At 41.8% G+C, this 21,967-nt stretch overlaps 2 protein-coding genes across 6 annotated transcripts in view; both read right to left on the reverse strand.

Moving 5' to 3' along the window:
• Pkn (serine/threonine-protein kinase N) overlaps positions 1-18,634 on the reverse strand; it is a 28,073-nt gene extending 9,439 nt beyond the window's left edge. For 3 of the 4 annotated variants that reach the window (XM_076392874.1, XM_076392873.1, XM_076392871.1), the window contains exons 1-6: positions 18,321-18,634; positions 14,541-14,669; positions 12,988-13,189; positions 3,419-3,522; positions 2,285-2,492; positions 1,386-1,540 (exon numbers count right to left, since the gene is read on the reverse strand). In XM_076392874.1, the coding sequence (XP_076248989.1) occupies positions 1,386-1,540; positions 2,285-2,492; positions 3,419-3,522; positions 12,988-13,189; positions 14,541-14,669; positions 18,321-18,344 (822 nt within the window). In that variant the 5' untranslated portion in view covers positions 18,345-18,634. Of the gene's footprint in view, positions 1-1,385; positions 1,541-2,284; positions 2,493-3,418; positions 3,523-12,987; positions 13,190-14,540; positions 14,670-18,320 lie in introns of those variants that run through there. The other variant, XM_076392875.1, reaches the window with a different exon arrangement.
• A 449-nt stretch (positions 18,635-19,083) lies between these two features.
• On the reverse strand, positions 19,084-21,638 carry Cog6 (conserved oligomeric Golgi complex subunit 6). 2 transcript variants are annotated; one of them, XM_076392333.1, is made up of 9 exons: positions 21,513-21,638; positions 21,129-21,403; positions 20,914-21,058; positions 20,632-20,843; positions 20,320-20,543; positions 19,861-20,252; positions 19,624-19,785; positions 19,392-19,553; positions 19,084-19,324 (listed from the first exon to the last, which is right to left on the reverse strand). In XM_076392333.1, the coding sequence occupies exons 1-9, from the start codon at positions 21,597-21,599 to the stop codon at positions 19,091-19,093; spliced, it is 1,893 nt and encodes a 630-aa protein (XP_076248448.1). In that variant the 5' UTR covers positions 21,600-21,638; the 3' UTR covers positions 19,084-19,090. The 2 variants fall into 2 exon arrangements, with proteins under 2 accessions (XP_076248448.1, XP_076248449.1); XM_076392334.1 differs by lacking the exon at positions 19,084-19,324 and having other exon boundaries at positions 19,692-19,785.
• Positions 21,639-21,967: the final 329 nt, after the last annotated feature.

Genomic DNA, 21,967 nt, shown 5'->3' on the forward strand with positions numbered 1-21,967 from the left:
TAAGGCGCCAGAGTCTATGAACGATTAGGAACTGGTATACGTATATCTTGAATTCGATTAGCCGAGTGTATCCTCCTGTTGATTCGTTCAAGAGACAGAACGTCAGTCTTCCTTGGAGTGCAAGCGTGATCGGAGAAGAGACGTCCGATGGGAGTAAGACCACGGGGCGGGTTCAAGTCAGTCTTGGAGAATTCAGGTCATAGCTCTGGTCCGCCATATGGAATTATCCGCGGTTACGAACGATGTCTTCAGGGATGTCCTCCATACGGGCACACGCATATCCCGAGCAGCAATCTGTTCGCGGTTGATTGGCGCACATGTCGTTGGTTTATCGCGTTGCTTACGACTGGGTTGTGTCAGCTCCCCTCGAGAGGTGGTAACTAAGCGCGACCCGAAAAGGCGTCATAGAAGACGACGGGGTAGCGGGGATTAGGCGGTGGCTATTTCGAGAGCGGCGTACGCGCCGCACACCGACCACGAAGCCGACGTAGTCGTCTACGTCGAAGACGTTCGCGCAACTCATACGCACGGCAAATCGTTTACCCACCGACGAATTTGGTCGTCGGCCTCGTTTATCCACTTATCAAAAATGTTGAAGAAAGAATCAATTTGGGAAATTTTAGCCAAAATAATTCTTTTCTTGCTTGTTTTGTCATTTATGATTCAGATCAGAGTTGGAGTACGTTTCTTCAAATTAGAGATATAATTTGACGTGTTATTTTTCCTATTGAGATAATTATTTATTAATTATCTCCAGTTCTGAAAATCAGCATTCCAATAGTTCGATATACCAAAAAAAGTCTTAATTTGTAACTTCTTCTATTACCCAATTTAAGTCTACCTGAAACTTGATAGCAGTATCGATAATACGATATAAAAACGTTTATGTTTTATCAATTGCTCTTATGTATGCTTGGACTCGGGACTTCCCTACCGCGTGTAAGCTTAGAAACTCAGTTACTGAATATTCATCGTTTGTAAACATGTATAAATAAACCACTTCGATTTCATTTATGCTATGCAGTTCTGGGTGCCGTTATTAATTGATAAATGGCTCCAAATTAGAAGAAAAAAAGCTAAGAGTAACTGGAAACTTATTGCAAAGATTTTTTTACAAATCAAAGCCAGTTCCCTATTGTGGTATTCGAACCCGCACAAGATATTGCAAATAGAAAACGGTAGCAATGAATTTCCCCGCGTAAAGGTCGGGCTCGAATATGTTCTAAAATAGTATCACGTAAATAATACGTGTCTGTCAACAGAATGGCATGAATGGCTTTTGACGTTGCATCGAGCGACGTACAAAAGCTTTTCATTATCGGACGTCAGGTCCCTCGCATCCTGCTCCGCATCATCGCTTGTATTGAACAGGAAATGATACGTACCTCTGTTAAGGCCTTCTTATCAGCGACTTTGGCACTTTGTAGAAGACGTATCACGTTCTTAGCCCCTTCCACGACCGCGGCTTCGATTCGTAGACGATGTCTTAACTCCTCCACCCGTTCCTCCAATGCCAGCTCCAAGCTGGGCTCGTACCTATCTGTAATCAGAGAAAATATTACAGATCATGTTTGTGATACAATTTTTTTTCTTAGATACAGTAAAGTAATTGAATTCTTACAGAATGACGCGAATGTCGCATCATGACCGCCTGAACGCGTCTCTCTTAGAGAGAAAAAGAACCGACAGCACATAGAGATATGAGGGAATTACGAGCCCCCGATCGGGTGACTTACTAAAATACGACTGTGATCGCTTGATATCTACACCGATGGGCGAGATTGTTTTCACGTCACGCGAGACTGACGGTGTCCTCCGAATCATCGTTCGATATATTCGGCTCTTTTTTCACTGGCGCGCCAATCAAACCAGAGGAAAAAGCAATAACGTTGGACTTTTTAAGTCAGAGAGACGCGTTTTGATGGATACGAACTGACCACGAGTTTGCATAACTGAAATAGATTCATACGAAGATTCTTATGCGGCAAACAATGTGATTCGACGACGCTGAAGAACACTACTGGTATGAAGGGTATTCAATCTCTATATGAGCCGTTCATAGATTAAAATGATTAATTCCACTTTTTGAATTTTTTAAAATTTTAGTGCCAAAACACCTGATTGATGCTTAACTTTTTATATTTAAAATAAATATAAACATTTTTGTTTTATGGAGTTAATCGATTTGGCAAATGAACTGCACAAATAGAAACTTTTAGGTCAATTTGAATATCTTATATTTTCTAGAAATTTAAGAGAAAATAGTTCTCTGAAATATTTGTACCTTTATTGCTAGTGGTTTCGCCATTCGGTGGTGGTGCATCACCTCGTGCATGTTGCTGCTGACGTGCTTGCCGCACCTTCATAATCCGCATGCGTAGGAACTCGATTTTGGCGCGGGAATCGTCGAGCATTTGCTGGGCCTCCTGCAGCAACTTTTTGTCCCTGCCACTCGTCAAACTCTGGATCATGTTCTCCGCTCCTTGCTTTACCTTCAACGTGAAGAAGAAACCAATTTGAGTACCAGAACCACAGGAATTTTCGATTATTCAAAATAAATCGCACTCATTAAACAGAATTTGATACGCGACTGTGCCTTGAACTATATATATGATTTACCCTTTTCAAACAGAATTTCATTTCCAATGGCATTTCTGTTGCTCCCTTAACAAGGTTTGATCGACGACTACGTGTTTTCTAAACATTGTAAGTATTCACCAGTTCGATAGCTAAACCTATTTAGGCTTCCAAACAGTATAATATGACGTAAACCGATTTCACATGGATATATATCAGATGTTAGATATTGACAATTCATTGACATTGAACGACTGGCGTACGGTCAAGATCAATAATTCACATTTTTTCAACTTCTACGTAAAGTTTATCTCTAATCCTTTTATTTATCTTAAATGGAATTCCCCGATGAAATCACAAAGAAAGTTCAAAGCTTAGTACTCCGATTAATTTAAAACATAGCATGACGAAACGGGAAGCTATCTTTGGTGGGAAAAAATGTCGACGATTCACTGCTGATTCATAGTATGAGAACGAGACTAGAATTGTATCCGTCTAGCGGGTAATCATTAATTGCAGACTGATTATTATGGTGTTACCGCGATTATCACAATGTACCCATGTGGTCGCGAACAAACGAAATAACAAAGTCATAATCGATCGTGCGCGTAAACTGCAAGCATATCCGCTGTTACGTTCAAAAGGACATGAGTAACGGGATTATCAAGGTCGATGCAGTTTCTGCAATCGTAATGCAAAAAAGTTTGCAAACATATTCGGTAACGATTCGCGGACTGAGATACAATTTAAATAAATCTTAATACCAGCCGTAACTCAACAGTTCCTTTCCCATTTTGTTCACCTTCCCCTTTTTTTCTCTCTTTTAACAAACGACGACTACCTTGAGTTCGATATTGAGCTGCTTCTCCAAGGACAAAAGACGAAGATCCGTGAATAGACCCTCCTGACTCGGCGACGACGGCCCCATTGGTGACAGAGGCGTGTCTGAAACGAAAATAGGCGTTGAAAATAAAAAGCCGCTACTTGATCCAATCCAACATGGTTTGATCACCGAGAAAGTAGTATGTACTTCGATTATTTTTCCACGAAACTGTAGCGCAATTTTTGTTGACGATAATTGTTATCGGAAATCGCAGTACCTAGATATAGATATCTTGGGAAATCTAGAAGTTGAACGTCTCTGAGTCATCTCTACGAGAATAAATTTTACTTGAACAAAGAAGAGAGCGTAACTTTTTATCTACGAAACCGCTAAGAGAAACATTTTGTTGCACCATTGCACCAAGCCTGAAGCTTAAGTCGCGTGGGCGTCACTCGCGTAAGTGCATCTCGTTACATCCGAGAGGCTCGAGTATCCAATAGTGAAATCGTAAAGTACTCGAATCCCATTTCCTGTAACCCACTAGAGATATCTCCGAGGCAGTCTCGAAGACTCCCACGTATTTAACGCAGCCCCTAGGCACAATACGCGAGCGTAGATGGAAAAAAGTCGCTGCTCTTCTTTGTTTCGCGTGTACACCGTTACTTGCGAATTTCCCACCGCCACTTTTCACTCTGGCCTCGCCACGCCGCGCGGCCGATGTTGTAAATGTCCGTTGACTATGAAATAATAACTTTTGTTCGGTTTACAGCGCAATAATCGCGCTAGATCTCACTAAAATCGCGCAATTAATAGTCTCGCGCGGTAGTCGTTTTGATACTATTTAGCATAGATTATTACCCGAACAAGCACACTTGTAAAATATGTAACCTCACCTATACACGCGCGATTGCATGATTTACGGGAACTGTTTACAGTCGCTACAGAAAAGAATGCGTATATGAGTAAGCGATTCGCGTGCAACCTCGCGTGGATGTGATCGTCGTGCATAAATCGCCGGTTCGAGGCGCTAGATTTAACGTCTATCCTTTGTAGCGCAATTAAACAGGCGTAAATTAAGGTCGCGCGCTACAAAATTATGTATTGTCTAATTTGAATCAATACGAGGCGAATAAATTAAACTAGTTTATTATTAGTTCGCCAACGACGCGGATTTATGTTGGCGTTTGGAAAGATTATCATACTATAAGCGCGGTGGGAAATGATAAAAGTTCTTCGAATGCACGCAGCATTTCAGAATTATAGATTCAAGCTTAATTGGTTCACACAAAAGCCTTCGCGAGCGTACACTAATTCCATTCAAATTTATGTTCTATATCTGAGAACCAATTGCAAGAAAGTAGATCGCACGTGAGCCTTCGAAAAGTCTAGCGTTAGAATTATTAAGCACGACTTCCGGGCAGGCCGGAACTCCGAACAATTACAGTAATCAATTCGACTTACGTAATTATATCTCGTGTTTGCGAAACATACGCGACTCTTGGTTTAACACATTGGGCACGCCCTGCTACTTTTTCTTTAATCTCGACCGTGTAGCCGATATGTAACTATAACGCGTGGTGTATGTACACGGATTTCCTGCGCGGCGAGCATACATTTCCAGTGGCGACGAAATATCGATCCTCGGCGTTGAGCAAATTTATTCACAGCCTAGGGATCTATTAGCTGGCCATTAGCGGGCGCTGTTCGAAGGATTATCGAGAACAATGGGTCAAAAGCGCGTAAAATTCTGTCGGTTTCCACGCGAGCTGACGAAATTTCTTTCGAGCTCAACGGACCGCGAAGGCCTCCGCTCGGAATGATTTATCATCAATAAGCGTGCAACGTACAGGGATTTATCCAGCCGTACGGAAGAGACAACGGTAATGACTTGCACAACGTACACCATCGCCGACAAAGCGACACGTAAACGCGCGCACGGGACGCCTGTGCACGGACAACCGCACTTGCACTGTCGGTGCACAACCGCCTGGGCTGACATGTCCGAATAAGGCGAGCCAAGGTGCGGGACAGAGAGCAGGAGAGGAAAATGAGGAGGATATCGTTCGATGGGAATGCATACGGGAGCACCCGCCATCGGCGGAATGGGTTTTCCCGCGACGGATTCACACGGAGAACAGGTTCTCGGAGAAACCATCGGAGAGGACAACGGAAGGAAGACACGGTTGCAAAAGAATAATGCTAGGAAAAGAGTGTCGAGGATTCTGAGGATGATGTTGACTGTGATACTCGCTGCTGGAGAATTTTACATAACCATATAAGAAGTATAAATAGATTCGCTTCAGATGCGTAGGTTTTTAAAATCCCGACACGTTCACACGTTCCTAGTAGTCTAGATTTATAAAGATCGCAGAAAAATTGAAGGCTAAATAAGGAACACTGGAATGATTAATTCATAGAGCCCAAGTGATTTTTTTAAATAAAAGCTTGTACTGAATTGCAGTGGATTACAAGAGAGAACCAGTTTATGGAATAACGATCCGACACGGATGTATCGTCTCCGAATCCAATTCCCCCGACGAATTTACTCAGGCGCGACGCGGTGTCCCAGGAAGCCGCAGTAGGCAGAGCGGAAGGAAGATCTGGTATGGGGGAGAGACAAAGGGTTACGATATTAGTGAAATTAACTAACAGAGAAGTAAGGCAAGAGGAACGCGACGAGAACGTTGGGGAGGAAGAATAATTCGCAAAAGGGGGAAACGGGGCATGATGGAAGAGAGTGCTCCGGACAATGCTGCATCGAGGAGTCCACGAAACCATGTCATTAGCGCACTGCCAGAACACGTGCCCCATTATATTCCATTTCTGCGACCGAGAGTCAACGACAAAGGCTTTCCTTGTTTCCAGACTACAAAACTCTACGCTGTCCCTGCGTGTTCTTTTCCCCTGTACGATCCCCTTGCGCGAAACAATGAATGGAATTATCCGACGCGCTCGTACGCGCCTTCGCCAAAGGCACACGCAAAACGAGCTTTCCTCTGCTGCTATCTTTTCCACAGGGTGCAACGCACGCAACCCCTCGGGACAAAAGGTGGGACGCCTCGGCGTACCAAGTTCCCTCGAGCGCACATAATTTCCTCGCATCGCGTGAAACTCGGTAGTCAAAGGCTTCCAAAGATATTTCTTTTGCTCTTCGCTTTGCTTCGATCTCTTGTAAAACCACGACGCGTATAGGGAACAGCGCTCGATTAAAGCAACGAGCAGAGCCCCGCGATAATTAAGAGACTCAGAGACGCCGCAAGGATACTGGATTCTAGGAAAATTACAAATTTTAATCTTCGATATCGTCTAAATTGTAACACGATTTCCTCCGCGGAGGAGCGTTTTCCAACTGCTCGTTCGTCGCTCATTCATGATTTTGCCTGCGTCGGGCATGTTTTATACTCGCGTAGCCGTGCGATTCACAAAGACGCGCGTTCACAAACCGTAACCCGAGGGCTAGACTTCCTCAAGCATATATTAATATAATGCAAAGAGTAATTGTTCCTGCATCGTAAAAGGGAATGGAGTGTGATCTGCAACATCCTTATTACCCGGATTGATTAAAATAATTAGCTATAAACTGAGCGTGAACCTGGTTCTAGCGAAACCTGATGTACGCTCGCGCAACAATCGCTTGCATCAATCTGTCGAACCTCGTGAAACCCAATTCGAAATTAATTAGCTTCCAACTATTGTATTACGCGATTGACAGAAAATGTTTATCATTTTGGGGACGCTGCGGTATTCTGAAGAAGACCAATAAAAATAGATTCGGGAAACGACAAATTTTCGTCCTCGAAATGTAATTTTCAACCTCTATTTCTGTACAATCCAGGCTAAAAATATTTTTTTCTACGACGTCAGCTACGTTAGCAGAAAAAGGCGAGCGCAAGGCGAGACATCGATGTACTCGTTTTGGCGAAGCGATATCCTGTTTTCTTTTCTTTGATGATGACTTACGATAATAAGATACTTTGATACCATATTCGTCTGTCAGGAAAAGAGTAAAATTTTCTAAACGCGCAAAGTTTGTTACTGCTTCCATAGCATTATATGACTGTTATTACTTCCTCAGTTGAAATCACACCAAGAGAATGTGTTAAGTAACAGAGAACGTTTAGCGATACCGTAACGTTTAAGTTATTAACGTAAAGCTACCGTTCGCACCGATCGAGAAAATTACGCAGCCGGTTTCACGAAGAATGTCCACATGAAATACTCCCTGGTTTAGTCGCGGACAAATCAATTCTCTGCGAACCATCAATTATCCGATATAAATCGTATTTATCGGCGACCTCGAATAATATTCCCGATAAGCTTCTAACTACGACGAAACACAGTCCTGCATAAAATCCGTTCTTTCCCCAACACAGCTTAACCGCGTAAATTACGCTTTCTCAGAGAACCGGAAAAATCGTCGCGGAGCAATTTCACTGGAGGCTTTTAATAAAACGTTGATAAAATAGGACCTCGTATCAGTCAAATCTTACAGACCGTTTTCTCCCATTGAGCGGCCGTGGGCGTTCAAACGTGCATATAATCGCGACAGAAGCGATTCGTTCGCGCGTGTACACGTCGATACGAGTCAATAGACGTCAACGGGGCAGCTGTTACAGAGGACTTTTGTAATTCGTGACTCAGGCCTTATCGATCATCGATTTTTCTCGCCGTATCACGCAATGACGACACGTGCATACCGGGAATACGTGAACCTTTAAATCACCTTTCACGCGTTGCATGGAAATCGACCGATGAAACGACATCTGAGATACGTTTCCGATTACTTCATCGTACATTTCACGCGTGATCAACTTCATAATTACGCGGCCCGTGTCGGCTACCGTGTTTCGACCCGCCTCAGAAAAATTGCGTAACTAGTTCCATGCAGTGGGTTTGAAGACGAGACGAAAATAGGATGACGTTGCCGCGCGTAAATGCAATCGCTGCGCCACATAAAATCGGGTCTGCGCGCACCTCCGTGCGATTAAGTTTGCGCTGGCCTGAGTTTATGGGCTACCTAGTGAAAGGATAACAGCGTGTACCGTCTTTGAAAAGTTTTTGCGAGGAAATTCGTTGAACAGGCCGAGACATCGAAAGTGAGTCCAATCACCGATCCTTGAAACTGTCTGGGAATTCGAGTGACATGATTCACGACTGCTAATTATGTAACCACGTTGCGTTTATCTGAAGTCACGTTTAAATGTCGGTCGAGGAACGATAACGTGTTAAGAAGGAGAAGTAACAACTGCAATATCGAAATATGAAAACGTGGCTTCGTTTTGTGTACCAAGACCAGTAGTATTCGTTGGGTTTAATCGAAAACAAGATTTTAGACGTGGAGCAACGAGCAATTACCAGCTGCACGTTGAATTAAATTTATGAAGTCGTGAGAGATTTAGCTGCAGTCTTATCGAATCACGTAATTATTACCTTATGCGGTACAGAGAGAAATCTGTACTTACGCGATGTATATACTTATCTATAGGTATATTACTAATTTTATTAGAAGACTGTGACTATTCATTATTTCGAGCACTATTTAGATATGCTCAGGGCTCGAGGAAAGTTCAGAATACCGTTCCAGTTCATGTTCATAGATAAATAACTAGCCATTTGTAGAAATTTACCCTCATACTCAAACCCAAAAGGGTACGCAGAACGCACTAGTCGACGCATGTATATTACGAAAATGGTACTGAATGTACCGTTATTTCGATAAGTACACAGTGAGTGGCGTAGCTTATGGAATAGCATTGTGATTTCACGGGTAGGGATAAATGCAGGCGACTTCGAGTGCAATACACTCGTGTCGCTATATCTCTATTACCCGCGCGGGAATCGTTAAATTTCTAAACTTCCCATTCGCAAGCTGATGCAAGAGTTCGCGTCGGCCGCTCACGGAGGCTCTCGAGAGCAGGTAGCCCTAAACGGGAGAGGGCCGCAGGGCCTCCCTGACACAGCGAGGAATGCGAAAGCGTGGGTTCGGGCTGAAACGCGATCTCGATATACAACGAAGCCAGAGAGCCGCGGGCTAAATACGCGCGCGAGTGCGCAACGGTACCGCGCGATCCTTCGACCAATCGCCTCTTGTAACACACTCTTGATCGTATTATCTAAATCCAAACGTACAGAGTGGGTTTACAATTTGAGTTGTGCTATTCTGAGAGAAGGTGGGAAAAGTTGCTGCACGATTGCGATTTCTGCTTGGGTGCTAAGTGCTGCTGTTTGATATAGCTCAGTTAAAGAGAACGCGATGAAACGTGAGACTTGTAAATAACAATCTTTATTTGTAGAGAATACCAAGATCAGTTCAGTTTTTAGATTCACCCTATGTAGTGCAAATCGCACCGAAGCGTTTTCACTGTCTCTTGCGAACAGAGCGCGTATTACACGCACGCAGAACTCGAAGAACTGGAAAGTGAACCGAGAGCCCTCGTGCACAGCGTTCGATATTGGTTTCCGTGGACTCACGGACGAAAGGAGGGAATCTACTTTCTCCTGAATCCCGTGGTGTCTCATCCGCAATATCTTATTCTAAACGAACTCTTGTACTCCATTTGTTCGCTGGGAACAATTTCGTATAGTGGCACGTGGGAAATAGTGCTGCCTAAAAAGTCTCGAACATATCTATCATCGAAAAAATTGTCTTCTTAATTGTTAATTTATTGTTAAATAAAACTAGGTTCCATAGTTTTCGTAAGATTACATTCCTTTTAAATCGAATCAGAAGAACAGATACTAATGATCTTTTATCGCCATCAAAGAAAATCTCGGCATGAAATGGCAACAATTATAAATGTCGTATGTAATAGACTATATCTATTCTTTCTTATAACCTATTATTGTATTAGATGAGCGTTCAGATCTAGACAAGGTAAAAAGTCTTGTACTATTTCTCACAATATGGATATACTATACTACAATTATACGACTAAAGTCAAACCTACAGATTAAACAGCTGTATGATTGTATGCTTAATGGGGCCACTTTGAGGAGGAGTTCCAGAATCTCGAACCAGTCGTTCCCCCTGAGGTTACGATACAGGAAGCCTCGTACCAGTTGCAGTCGCATTGTTAGGACCGCTCTGAATGGCACGTTCCATCGCGAAGGGAAGTGAATGAGGTGGCCCAGAGGCAGGTTGCTGGTCCCGAGAATGTATGATGACTGACTTAACTGGAGTGGATAGAGCGTCTGAGCCCACGGTATAAATAGATGCTACCACTTACCGTCAATTCAAAGAGAACACAAGACTATGCTTCGCCTAGTCGCGAGAGAGTACGAAGCCTCGGGCGCGTCACGAAGCGGCACCGATAGCAAACTGCCCACCAGTGGCGTAACTAGTCTTTCAAGGTCGACAGAACGGAGAGAACTACTGATTTCGAACGTACAGTCGTATACTTTCGTACCGATTGTTTTAAATATTGACTACCAGATCAATATGTCGATGCAAATGCTAAGGTGAGATCAATTTTCTCGAGTACCTCATTGTCTTCGAGGATCATACAATTCTGAACTTCAAAGTTCAATAATAGACTGTGAGGACAAAGTGCATAGTACAATGTAGGTAACCTGGGAATGAGGATATCTGTAAACTTTCTTCATTATTTCTGTATGCTAAATTCACTCTTGAATCAATGACTATACGTTATAGAACAACCTGTATAATATAGGGTGTCTCAGAACTGTTAGTAGATGCAAATAAGAAGTGAACGAGTTTACATGAAAAAATAAATCGAAAATGTAGAATAAAAATTTGTTATATCGTGTTTCGCTTTTGAGAAAAATGACTGAATTTGAACAGGATACAAGTGTACGACCAAAGTACAGTTTTAAACATTTGGGGCATAAACGAGGAAAAGGCAATGCTTCTATGTAGCTTACCGTAGAAATAGTCAATGGCTAGGCTGTGAGTGTTCCCCTTACCCCGTGTACCCTTCAAGCACCCAAAATTGTACTTCCATACGCTTGCACTTGATTCTAATTCAAAGTTAATTTTCTCGAAAACGAAGTGCAATATCAAAAAAGTTAATTCTATATTTTCTACTTATTTTTTCATGCAGAATCACTAGAGCTTTCCGCTTGTACCGCCAGCTCTGGGACACCCTATAATCTTCATATTCGTATTACAAATGCAATCGATTCTCCTATCAGATAATACTGTATATCAATGACGCGATCCCAGAGATTCAACGCTACGCCCGTGACTACTCAGCGTACCATGACCCACGATTACGAGGATCGGAGTTAATCATTCCTAATTTATGTTCAGTAACCGCGCAGCTAGTACTTCGAGCGAGGGTAACGGCCAGCCGCGCTGACTGGAAATGCCATTAGAGCACCGTTTCCGGATGACAATGTTCCCGTTCACTGTAAATGCGTGTCCCGTAGAACGAACGGGCCGTACATACCGTCCAGCCATATGAATTCACCTCTCGTGTACTAAACGGGGAAAACTACCGGTCCTAAAGTACCAGCGACGTGTGTCTTGCAATTCCAAATGAATTACGCCCTCGAGACAGAGTACGCACGGCACGGGGGTTGAGAAATGCCACCGCTCGAAGCGCAAACGATTTTTCAGCGTAATTTATCAGACCACGCATCGCTGAATCGTCGTCACGACGATTGGCCAGTCACGTTTATGGCTTGAGAGCTGGATATGCTCGATTTGCCCGCGTCCGATGGCGGAATGAAGCGGTAGCTCGCATGCACGGTTGAGCTTTATAAACCGAAGACGTCGCCGTCTCGACGGCTCGTTAGTAGGTGGAGTTATTAAGCGGCAGCTCGTTAACGACACAGAACAGTCGTTAGCCCTACTACGGGAGGAAACACACCGGAACGTTGCTCGTTGCCTCGATGCATCGATAAGTCGGCCATGAATAAGCAGAAACATTAATTAATATGTCGAAAAGTGGCCGTGGTACTTCGTCGAGTGGACTTTACGACAGAACGAACACGAAGAGCGTTCCTGCTCACTAGGGGTAGTCGTTTTAAATGGCAATTACGTAATGTTATCTAAACGCTCGGGATTTATCGTTGTTTAACGATCCCGTTGTGAACGATGCGATCCTGTTTCCTCGTCGAACCGTACTTCGCATGGTTATTTGTAAAAATCTCTAGACTCGTTTGAATATCGTTAATGGCGCACTCGTGGAGTTGAAGCAGAGAGTACCACCTGGCCTTTTTACACGGGACAATAATTTACTAATTCAATTTAAAATCTATTTGCACAATAGTTACATCAATCTCGCTGGTTTTTTCAAAAATCGCTACTTTTTATTTCTAATGATCGAGAACTGTGGCTCTCGCCACTGATTTCACAAGCAAGAGTAAGACATTACGTAGCGTCGAGCAAAAAAGGAGAAGACGGAAAGCGTGCGAATATGTCTCGGATGCAAATGGCACGGCGTCTCGTCTGAAAAGGCCCTAATTGATCGGCAGGAAAGTCTAACCGCGCGGCATTACATAAAACCCGTTTAGACTCGTACGAGTCTGGCTTACCCTGTCGGTCAATGCCGCGTAGAGCGACGCGAGTTTAACGCCGCTACAAAGATGGTATCGTCGCGGTATCGTGCGCGACTTCGCCTTACCTTGACCGTTCGAGTGATTTTGCTGGGGCGACTGCGGCTGGCCCTGCGTCAATATAATTTGACTCTCGAGTTGCTGAAGCTCTGCCTGGAGCTCGCTCAGCTTGCTGTTCGCCTTCTTCACGATCGTCGCCACGTCGGACAGCGCTTTACGATCGGTCGCGACTTCTCTCAGCTTCTCGGCGCCGGCCTTTATTTTCAGCTCCTGCAACAAAGTCAGTACACGGTTCCTACGCTCGTTTCACGGTGGAATTGTTGTTTTTGGCGGATATAAATGTGAATATCTGCCACGTGTCTGAACGAATGGAGGAGGCCAAAATTGGAGTTTCGCTTCACGGAATTCTGATTCCGCATAATTATTATTATCGCCCTAACAATCGCTTAAGCGCGTCCCCGACGCTGCAGACCACTCCTCTCCTGAGATAAATGAGACGTAAAATTACTCGAGCTTATGCCACTGATTTATCCTTTCATTCTATTAACTCCTATTAGATTTGCCATAATTTTTCTCCGCAAGCACACCTGACAGAGCCTGTATTACCCTTTAATTGCGCGCGCGAGCCGTGAATATTCGCGAGCGGCGCTTAATGAAACCAGTGCCTGTTATGAAGCTAAGATCGTGAAATATTTTACTCCATTCATTGTGCGTGCTTCACACCATCTGTTACCTTGCAAAGACTGAGATTGATTTGAGGAATTTTGGAGCGTATCATTCAATGCGCGATTTTCTGCTTCAGCGATGCAAATGACTGGCAAACTTGTTCGTCAAATGCTGAGTCTACGAAAAAAGGTCATCGATAATTGTGTGTTTGCAAAGCTGACGCGTGATTGTATCATAACAAAAAATTATGTAACAAGAATTGCTAAATACCAAAGTTACTCCACTTGCTATACTAGCGTTTCTTGTTTATTTCTACCGATATCGTATGCTCCCGATTCGGAGTTGTATCGCCTTTGCAGAAATAATCTCGCAAACAGAGATAATACTGCGGAGATTTACGATAACGATACAAGTCTGTTTTTATATTAACAGATAATCAATGCCTCTATTATTGCAGCTTGTTGAATCACAATTAACGAATATGGACGAAATACTCAATGTATTCTAGGTAGAATCTACTTGCACAGTGCCCGATCTCATTCGAGCTAAAGAAATCGCGCTGCTAACTCCTTAACTCATTTGTACCCCGCGAAGGGTTCGTTTTTTCCACCAAAATGACCATAAATTCTGTTCTGGATCCATTAGTCACGTGGATCGTGCCGGTTTTCAGCGGACGTGCCACGGATCGACGGTGGTCTGACACATATCGGGCTCCACTCTTCCTCTCTTCTCTCGAGGAGAGACGAAAAAGGAGAGCCACAGAGGAGCAAGGAGACGCGAAAGAAGGGAGGACGAAGATAAACTTTCCTCTCTTCTCGTCTCCTACTTCTCCTCTCTGTGCAAGATATCGTGCTCTCATGCGAGCACTGCTACCGTGTGTACAACTGTGCGCGAAGAAAAAAGAGAGCTTCGGAGAAGAGGTGTAGCCAAGAGGGATAAGCGAAACTCGACGTACCTTGCGTATTTCTCGGCGTATGTGCTCCCGGAGCTCGTCGAGACGAGCCGGCAAGGGCACCTGGTCACTGCCAGCCACTCCATACTTGCTCGACAGTTCGTAAAGAACCGGGTGCCTGATGTAATCGCCCTGAAACAGATTCCACGTTCGATTATTCGTTCCCTTTCCTCTTTTCCTCCGAACATTATCGTTGAATAAGGATTTTAAAGGTAAAAGAAAGATAAACTGCGAATATGAAGCGATTATTCAATGACTCAGAGAAGATACAGTGTATCCTCTTGAGAAAAGAATATTGTTACTTATATTATGCATAGCGATTCGTTAATAATATTAATACGATCTCTACAAAATAGTCTTTAAAGTTTCCTCCTCTTAAGTTTATGCAAAAGGAGTGGTATCTTTCTAATAAACAATATGGAAAAGATTAAGAGGCTGTTATTTGAAGCCAATAAATGTTTCATGGATCACTTGTCTATTTTAATAAACTGGATTAAACGCTTCTGGGTAACGATAGGTTTTGAGTCATGTTCGTGCAACCTACGTGCGAATCTATTTCCATACTGCACAAAATTGGCATTGACATTCGGATTTTTCCAAGAATATTAAAGTGGAACGATGGGTTGTAAATTTGAGAGGAAAACACCGCGGAACATGCCTGGCCGGAAATTGTCTGGCGCGCACTGCGGATGTACACACCGGTGTCTACAGTTATAAAACCGTGATCGAGGTAGGAAATATCGATCTCGGCGTCCTCAGCTACTTAGCATCAAATACTTTCTTTCAGACTATTAATACCGACGATCGGACGATATTTCAATCCTTCGACTCCTAATTGACCCTGATAAAGACATTTTTAATAGCCCCATCACGTTACGTTGAACGTGTATATCTCGCCAGTATCTATATCTCTGAATGACTCGTTGATATAATCGTACAAAGTAGAAACTTCGAATTCAAAGTCGAATCTACGAAACAATCATGTTCGGTCTGACTTTCACGTATTTAACTTTCAACGCAGTTCGGGCTAAATTTGAAAATGAAATTATTTTCGTATCACTGGACTATTGTTTCATTCGAATACCGGTATAATCAAAATTGTACCGGTATCAGTCAAATCATTGTATCAGTCAAAATTGTATATTCCCTGCATGTTCGATAAATGAAGAAATCATCTAATTTTGTCGATAAAATTTTGAATTTTTCGTGAGATTGAGTTCTGGCGAAATGGTACAATTCAAAATTGAATGCAAGAAACATACCGTACATGGTGCAACGCAAGCCCAAAAGCACCTGGGTTTGCCCTCTTTCGTTACCGATAAAGGTAGACATTTAATCGTCTTCTTTTCTTTCTTGTGCACAGAAATAAATGACATTGTGCAACTTTCCTATCCGACGTTATAAATAACGCACGACGGCAACTCTTCTTTATTTTTCACCTTTAACAAAACACCTATTCACATTTCCACTGTAAAAAAGTAACCGACTTCCATTGACGTTGGAATTTCTTTCGCGAAGATCATTCACAATTAAAAGGTCGTTAACTTAACGGTATTTAATATTTGGTAGACATTCGATTACTATAACCATCCCATCGGAGAGATAATAAAACGAGCACATATATTCATCGTTCGTTGCAAGTTCAGTCAGAATCTAGATCGCACTCTTCGACCACCTGTTGCGGGAAAAGTGTGATTTTACGAACGCTTTATCTTCGCGACGATCTCCCGCGAAGTGCACTTTGCAGAATGCACCACTCCACTGTAATCGCGACTCGTTGAATTACCATAGAACAACAATAATTTCTACCCGCCCGTGTCACACGAATTCAAGCACTCGTGCACGACTAAAAAAGACTTTTGCCGATGCTTTATCTCTTATCAGGAGTTACGATAACAGTGACTCTCGATTCTACGAGTATGTATTACAACTTCCTTAAGGTAAGAAAGCTTTTAGTTTACTTCTTTTCAAACTGAATGTACATTTCATTCGTAACAATTTGCTGAGTAAATTTGTCACGAAAAAACGGTAGTGCAAAGTTTGAGTGATATAAACATACAATATTTATCATTGCTCTCCAATCGGGAAGGCTTCTGCAAAATTTTTATCGTTCTCTATATCTGATACAGTTATTCTTGACGACGTAATGGAAAAGAAGAAGAAATTCAAGGAATCTTCACTAAAGACTCGATCCAATTAACATGATTTTCAGAATTTTATTCACCCTATCTACACTTTGCAATTCTCGGGATTCTGTAAAGCATTCTATAAAAACTAGTTTCGGGTAACAACTCGTAACACATTCCCAGGCAGAGCAAAAGTTACCACGAAGTGGGTGGAACGATTTGAAGAAGCAACAAACCCTCCGAGATATACAAACGCATCGTGCGTGTGGATACGTTTGACACACTGACGCATGAGCTATTTTCATGCATTCCGTAATATGTGTGCCATGCATAATAATCATAAGAGGTCAACAATCGTTACGAGCATTACTATATAACACGCATAAAAATCCCTACAACCGGAAGTGTATCTTCTGTCTGTCGATACGTAAGTTTCCATCGAATCATAAAAAATTCTTGACTCAACTAAAATTACTTTGATGCACTAGCACCAACGTACGTTCGTGCATTCGTATTCGACAGAATCCAAAGATTCAAACGCGAAAATGACAGGTATCTTCGGCGGAAAATTTGCGCTCCCAAAAATTCTAATCATAGCCGCCTATGCCGTTATGATTAATCGTTACAAGAAAATAGAACGCAAGGGATTAACGACGCGGCGCGCGGGGCCTGACCGCACACCGACGTGGTACCATTTTATTTTTGGGTTACGCACAGCGCAAAGCATCTGTTAGCTCCATTGCGAAAGTGTCGTATATCTCTGTGAAGTTGGACAATCGTCTCATACAACAGCAATTATGACAGCATTTACACAGTTTGAAAACCATAGACAAGCTAAAACTCATCAAGTTCCAACAGAATTATCAATTTTTAGCCTTTTTCAGTTGTTAGTAACATGCAGATTATCCAGAAGAATTATCCAGAAGAAGCCGGTGTCTTGAGCACCACTCACGATCGGTGATCTCATTCGCCAAACAACTCGCTGTTTGTACCCTAGACACGATCCCATGAAAACTAGAACCGCGAATCGGTGTGATCAGTTTAGAAATTTCATGGCTAAGCCAGGCACTGTTTGTGCCGCGATGGAGCTACCTTATACGATCACGCTCCTGTCAGAACGATTCTTGACCGTTGCTCGACTACGCTTTGTCAAACGCGCTTCAAGCGGTGCGCCTGTCTCGTAACGTCAGGAAATACCACTTGCCGACAGAGAAACAGGTGCGACTAGGCCTATTTGGAAAGTTCTTGCCCCTACGTTAAACGGATTAAACGGAGGGCAAGCACCCACAACCCGTTATGGTTCGTTTAACATAGACCGCGCTGGAGGAGTTGATACTTTGGTACGATCGGCGAAGAAGTCATACCGATCATAGTCGTGTCGTTGGAAAACACTTCCCTTCGAGGAGGAAGGAGCGAAAAAGAAAGAGAGAAAGCGAGAGAGAAGCAGAGAGAGAGAGAGAGAGATAGAGTGGGAGAAAAAAGAGGCTCAAGTGCGAGCGCGTCGTGAGAGAAAGGTCGCGGGAATAAAAGGAGCCGAAAGGCAGTCGAATTGCAGGTAAGAACGATCTTTTATTAATGGCGGCTGAAACGATCGGTCTGGCGGCCACCAACGCACGCACCAGTTCGTAAGGAGAGCGTGGATGGACCTGCGACTCACCTGATAATAGCTTGATTCCGCCATCTTGGACACTATACTACTCCACTCACTCACTCACTGCTTTCTATCCGTCCTTTGTGCATGGAACGACGTTGTCCATTGTGTTTACAACACGCACAATGTACGCTGCGACGGCCGTCTGGCTGGTACTGTCCGCATTTCATATATCGCCGCGCACGTCCAGCCCCATCCGCGAGACGTTTCTCCGCGCAGAATTACGAATAGGATGCGATACGGAGGAGTTACACCACCACAAAGGTGTGATGAATGAAAGACGCGCGGCTCGCGAACGGAACGTAGACGCACGAGCGCATTCCACCGCACCAGACTGAAGACTGACGGAAAATGCCGGGCCAATCGTGGCCCAAGGCGCGCGCACTGTGCCCCCACCACGGTTGCTAAAGGCGCGTTCATCATCTTGCCTCTGCGATAGGGCGATGAAATGGTCGATGGTCATTGGTGAACTCCGAAGGAACTAAGGGAAGAATGAATGCTTCTGGCGGATTGCATCTAACGGAAACAGCGGGAAATGCAGTTAAACAAATGAGACTTAAGCCTGTTGGATTAACCTATCAACAAGTATTGTTTATTTATCTCCGATGTGAAATCTGCCGAGGTTACGGGTGATCAAACGACGCAGCTATGTAGATTAGGCAACTGAATCGTAATCCGTTTTGGATTTATTAAAAATTATTTTACAGTTGTATATTTACATATTTGGATTTGCTTATGATTGTGACTATAAATGTACATTAAATGTACATGGTTATTTATTCAGCGACCAATGTTCGTAAAAGATCTTCAGGTGTTCTCCAGAATAGACTCGTTGGGTTTTGATATAAATTTTTTGGATCGTGGCAAGCTTCGTACAGCTGTTTATAAATAGCTCCAATTACTTGAAACGAACGTTTTTGTGTCACTGAACGATGATTATTGCTTTGTAATAAGCTTATTTGTGGCAGTAACAATACATCTGGCATTCCCAGAAAAGCTTCTAGTTTATTCTGTAAAATATTTGATGATAGAAAAAAGATCTAGATACGTTGTATGTAATATATATAAATTACTTACTGTAAATTCCTTTACACTCAAAGGATCCATACCAGGAATGGAAGATAATGGACCTTGTTCATGTCCTTGCAAAATTGTATAGATAGAACCAAGATTTAAATGTGCAACTAAGGAACTAGCCTGTTCTGAAGTTAGTGTATCAATCTGAGCATCAGACTGGGCCTGAAAAGTATACAACTTTAGTAAATGATCAAATATATATGGAATTATTACGTTAAAATTAATCAGACACCTGTAATCTCTCTAATCTTTGATCCATATACTCATATAATGCTAATGTAGATTGTATTTGATGCATACAATTTAAAAGATACACAGCCATGTCTACTGTAGGTAATCTTGATGCAGTTTCATTAACTTCTTGTAAAAGGGGATCGATAATGCATGATACTATCTGTAAATAATGTAAAGAATAATTGGATATAAACTAAAGCTATATAAAGTCATTGAGCATTCTTACGATACGAACTTGTAACATATCTTTTTCTCTATCTTCTGCAATGCTTGCTACGGACAGAATTTCATTAAGAAGCGATAGTAATCGGGAAACAGATGGAGCAGGCACTAAATCGTTTCCGGGTGGTTCTGCGCGTTCACCAAGTGCAATACGTGTTTCCTTTTGAAGTCTACTAAGAAAACTTTTTTCACTTAAAACTAATAAATCTGCCAATGTTGAGTCTAAGGTATTGTTAGGTATCACTTGTTGAATTATTGCACAATAAAATCTAAGTAAAGTTGTAACTGAGTATAATACTGTTGCAGGTGCATCCATAGAAATAACATGTTCTATTCTTGATTTCAAAGGATGACAAAGTCCTTCTGTAATGTTACTTAAAGATTGTTGAATTTGATCTGATACATCTGAAATATGTTTTATAATGTAAGATCTGGGAAAGCTAAGGAATAAAGATAACAATTCAATTTTTACCTGTCTTATCACAGCCCTTCAGCAAAGTTAGAATATTTTCTTTTTCAACAGGAATAGCTTGATGAAGCCAAGCAAGCATATCACCAACATATCTTTTAGGATCATTTGCATGCATTTCTATAGGATTAGGTGTCCCACCAAATCCTTCTCCCAATGTTAATGCATCTATAAATGATCCTACTAAAGCAGTTCTTCTAGATGCACAGTACTCATCTAAAATGTACCTATAAAATTCAATCAAACACAAATATAAAATATAGCAACAAATATAGATAAATTGATTGCTATATTTGCTAAACCTTGAATACATACTTGAATAAAACTGGCCTATCTTGTAATTTATTCATTGCTTTAATTAACAATGGTGCCAAACGTTCATTTTCAATATGTTTACATTGATTTTGAGTCCACCTATATAATCTTTCAAGAGCTGCTTCTTGTAGCAATGTCATTCTTTGCATAATATCTAAAGCTAATGTTTGATATCCTGACTGCATTAATATTCTACAACTGCTATGGATTTCCTATAATCCAAATAATTAATGAAAAATCTTCTTAAGAATCATAGAAATATTTTTACATTTAGTAGTGTACCTGAACACGATTCACTACAGAAAAGAATTCTTCTGTAATAGGTGATTCTCTACCAGATCCATGCAAAATAGCTAATTCAGCTTGAGTCAACTGGAAATTTTTAATAAAAGCACTAGCAACTTCTTGTTGCATGGATAATGTTTGACTGAAATCATTAATGTTACATCAATATTATATTACCACATTTGATAGCTGAATTCATAAGTCAAACATACCTTTTGTTTTGAAGTTTGGTTGTTTGATTAATAAGTTGTGATGTTTGAGTTTTTGTAGTTTGCAATCGAGTTGTCATACATTGTACTGCAGTATTCATAGCTGAAACGTCTTGATATATTTCATCCAAAGAAGATTTTACTTCTCTAAAAGCGGAAAGAAACTCTTCATTTATTGCAAGACTTCTTCTCTCGATTTTACTACGTAAATTTCGTCGGGCGTTCAACGTATTTTCCGTAAAGAATGTAGACAACTCCTTCAGAGCTTCAAGAGTATCCTAAGTATAATTAAATCACCAGACAAACGTATTTATTTACATTATTTATTCATTAATAAATAATACCGACACATTTCATAGCATACGTAATATAATACAATTCAAATACCTTGTCATGTTCCACCCTTGACTCCAACAACTTATTAACCCTCCGAACCAAAGCAGTATTAGTATTTTTTTCACTCATTTTGAGCATGTAAAACTCTTACTGTGAAATTCATTCGGTTTTATAACCTATTTATTCCGGAACTGTCACGTAGCATATGTGCACAGCCATACCTACGTTTATCAACTATACAGAATGCATACTTAATCGTACTTTTGATCTTGACGTCATATTTTGTGATTCTTTTATAGAATATAGTGAATTTCCGTAAGAACTATCAGTTATGTATTTAGAATTGAAAAGCATTTTTACTCATTTATTTTATTTTTACTTGTGTGCAGATTGAAGTTCTGAAATTTTGCAAGGCATAATAAATTTGAAACTCACTTCCATACGTATATCCACGTTGCTGCAGTTAGTTTACTATCTAACTTATTCCTATTTTATGGAGCAGTTAT

This window comes from Calliopsis andreniformis, chromosome 2 (assembly GCF_051401765.1).
Source record: "Calliopsis andreniformis isolate RMS-2024a chromosome 2, iyCalAndr_principal, whole genome shotgun sequence".
In the NCBI taxonomy this organism is placed as follows: domain Eukaryota; kingdom Metazoa; phylum Arthropoda; class Insecta; order Hymenoptera; family Andrenidae; genus Calliopsis; species Calliopsis andreniformis.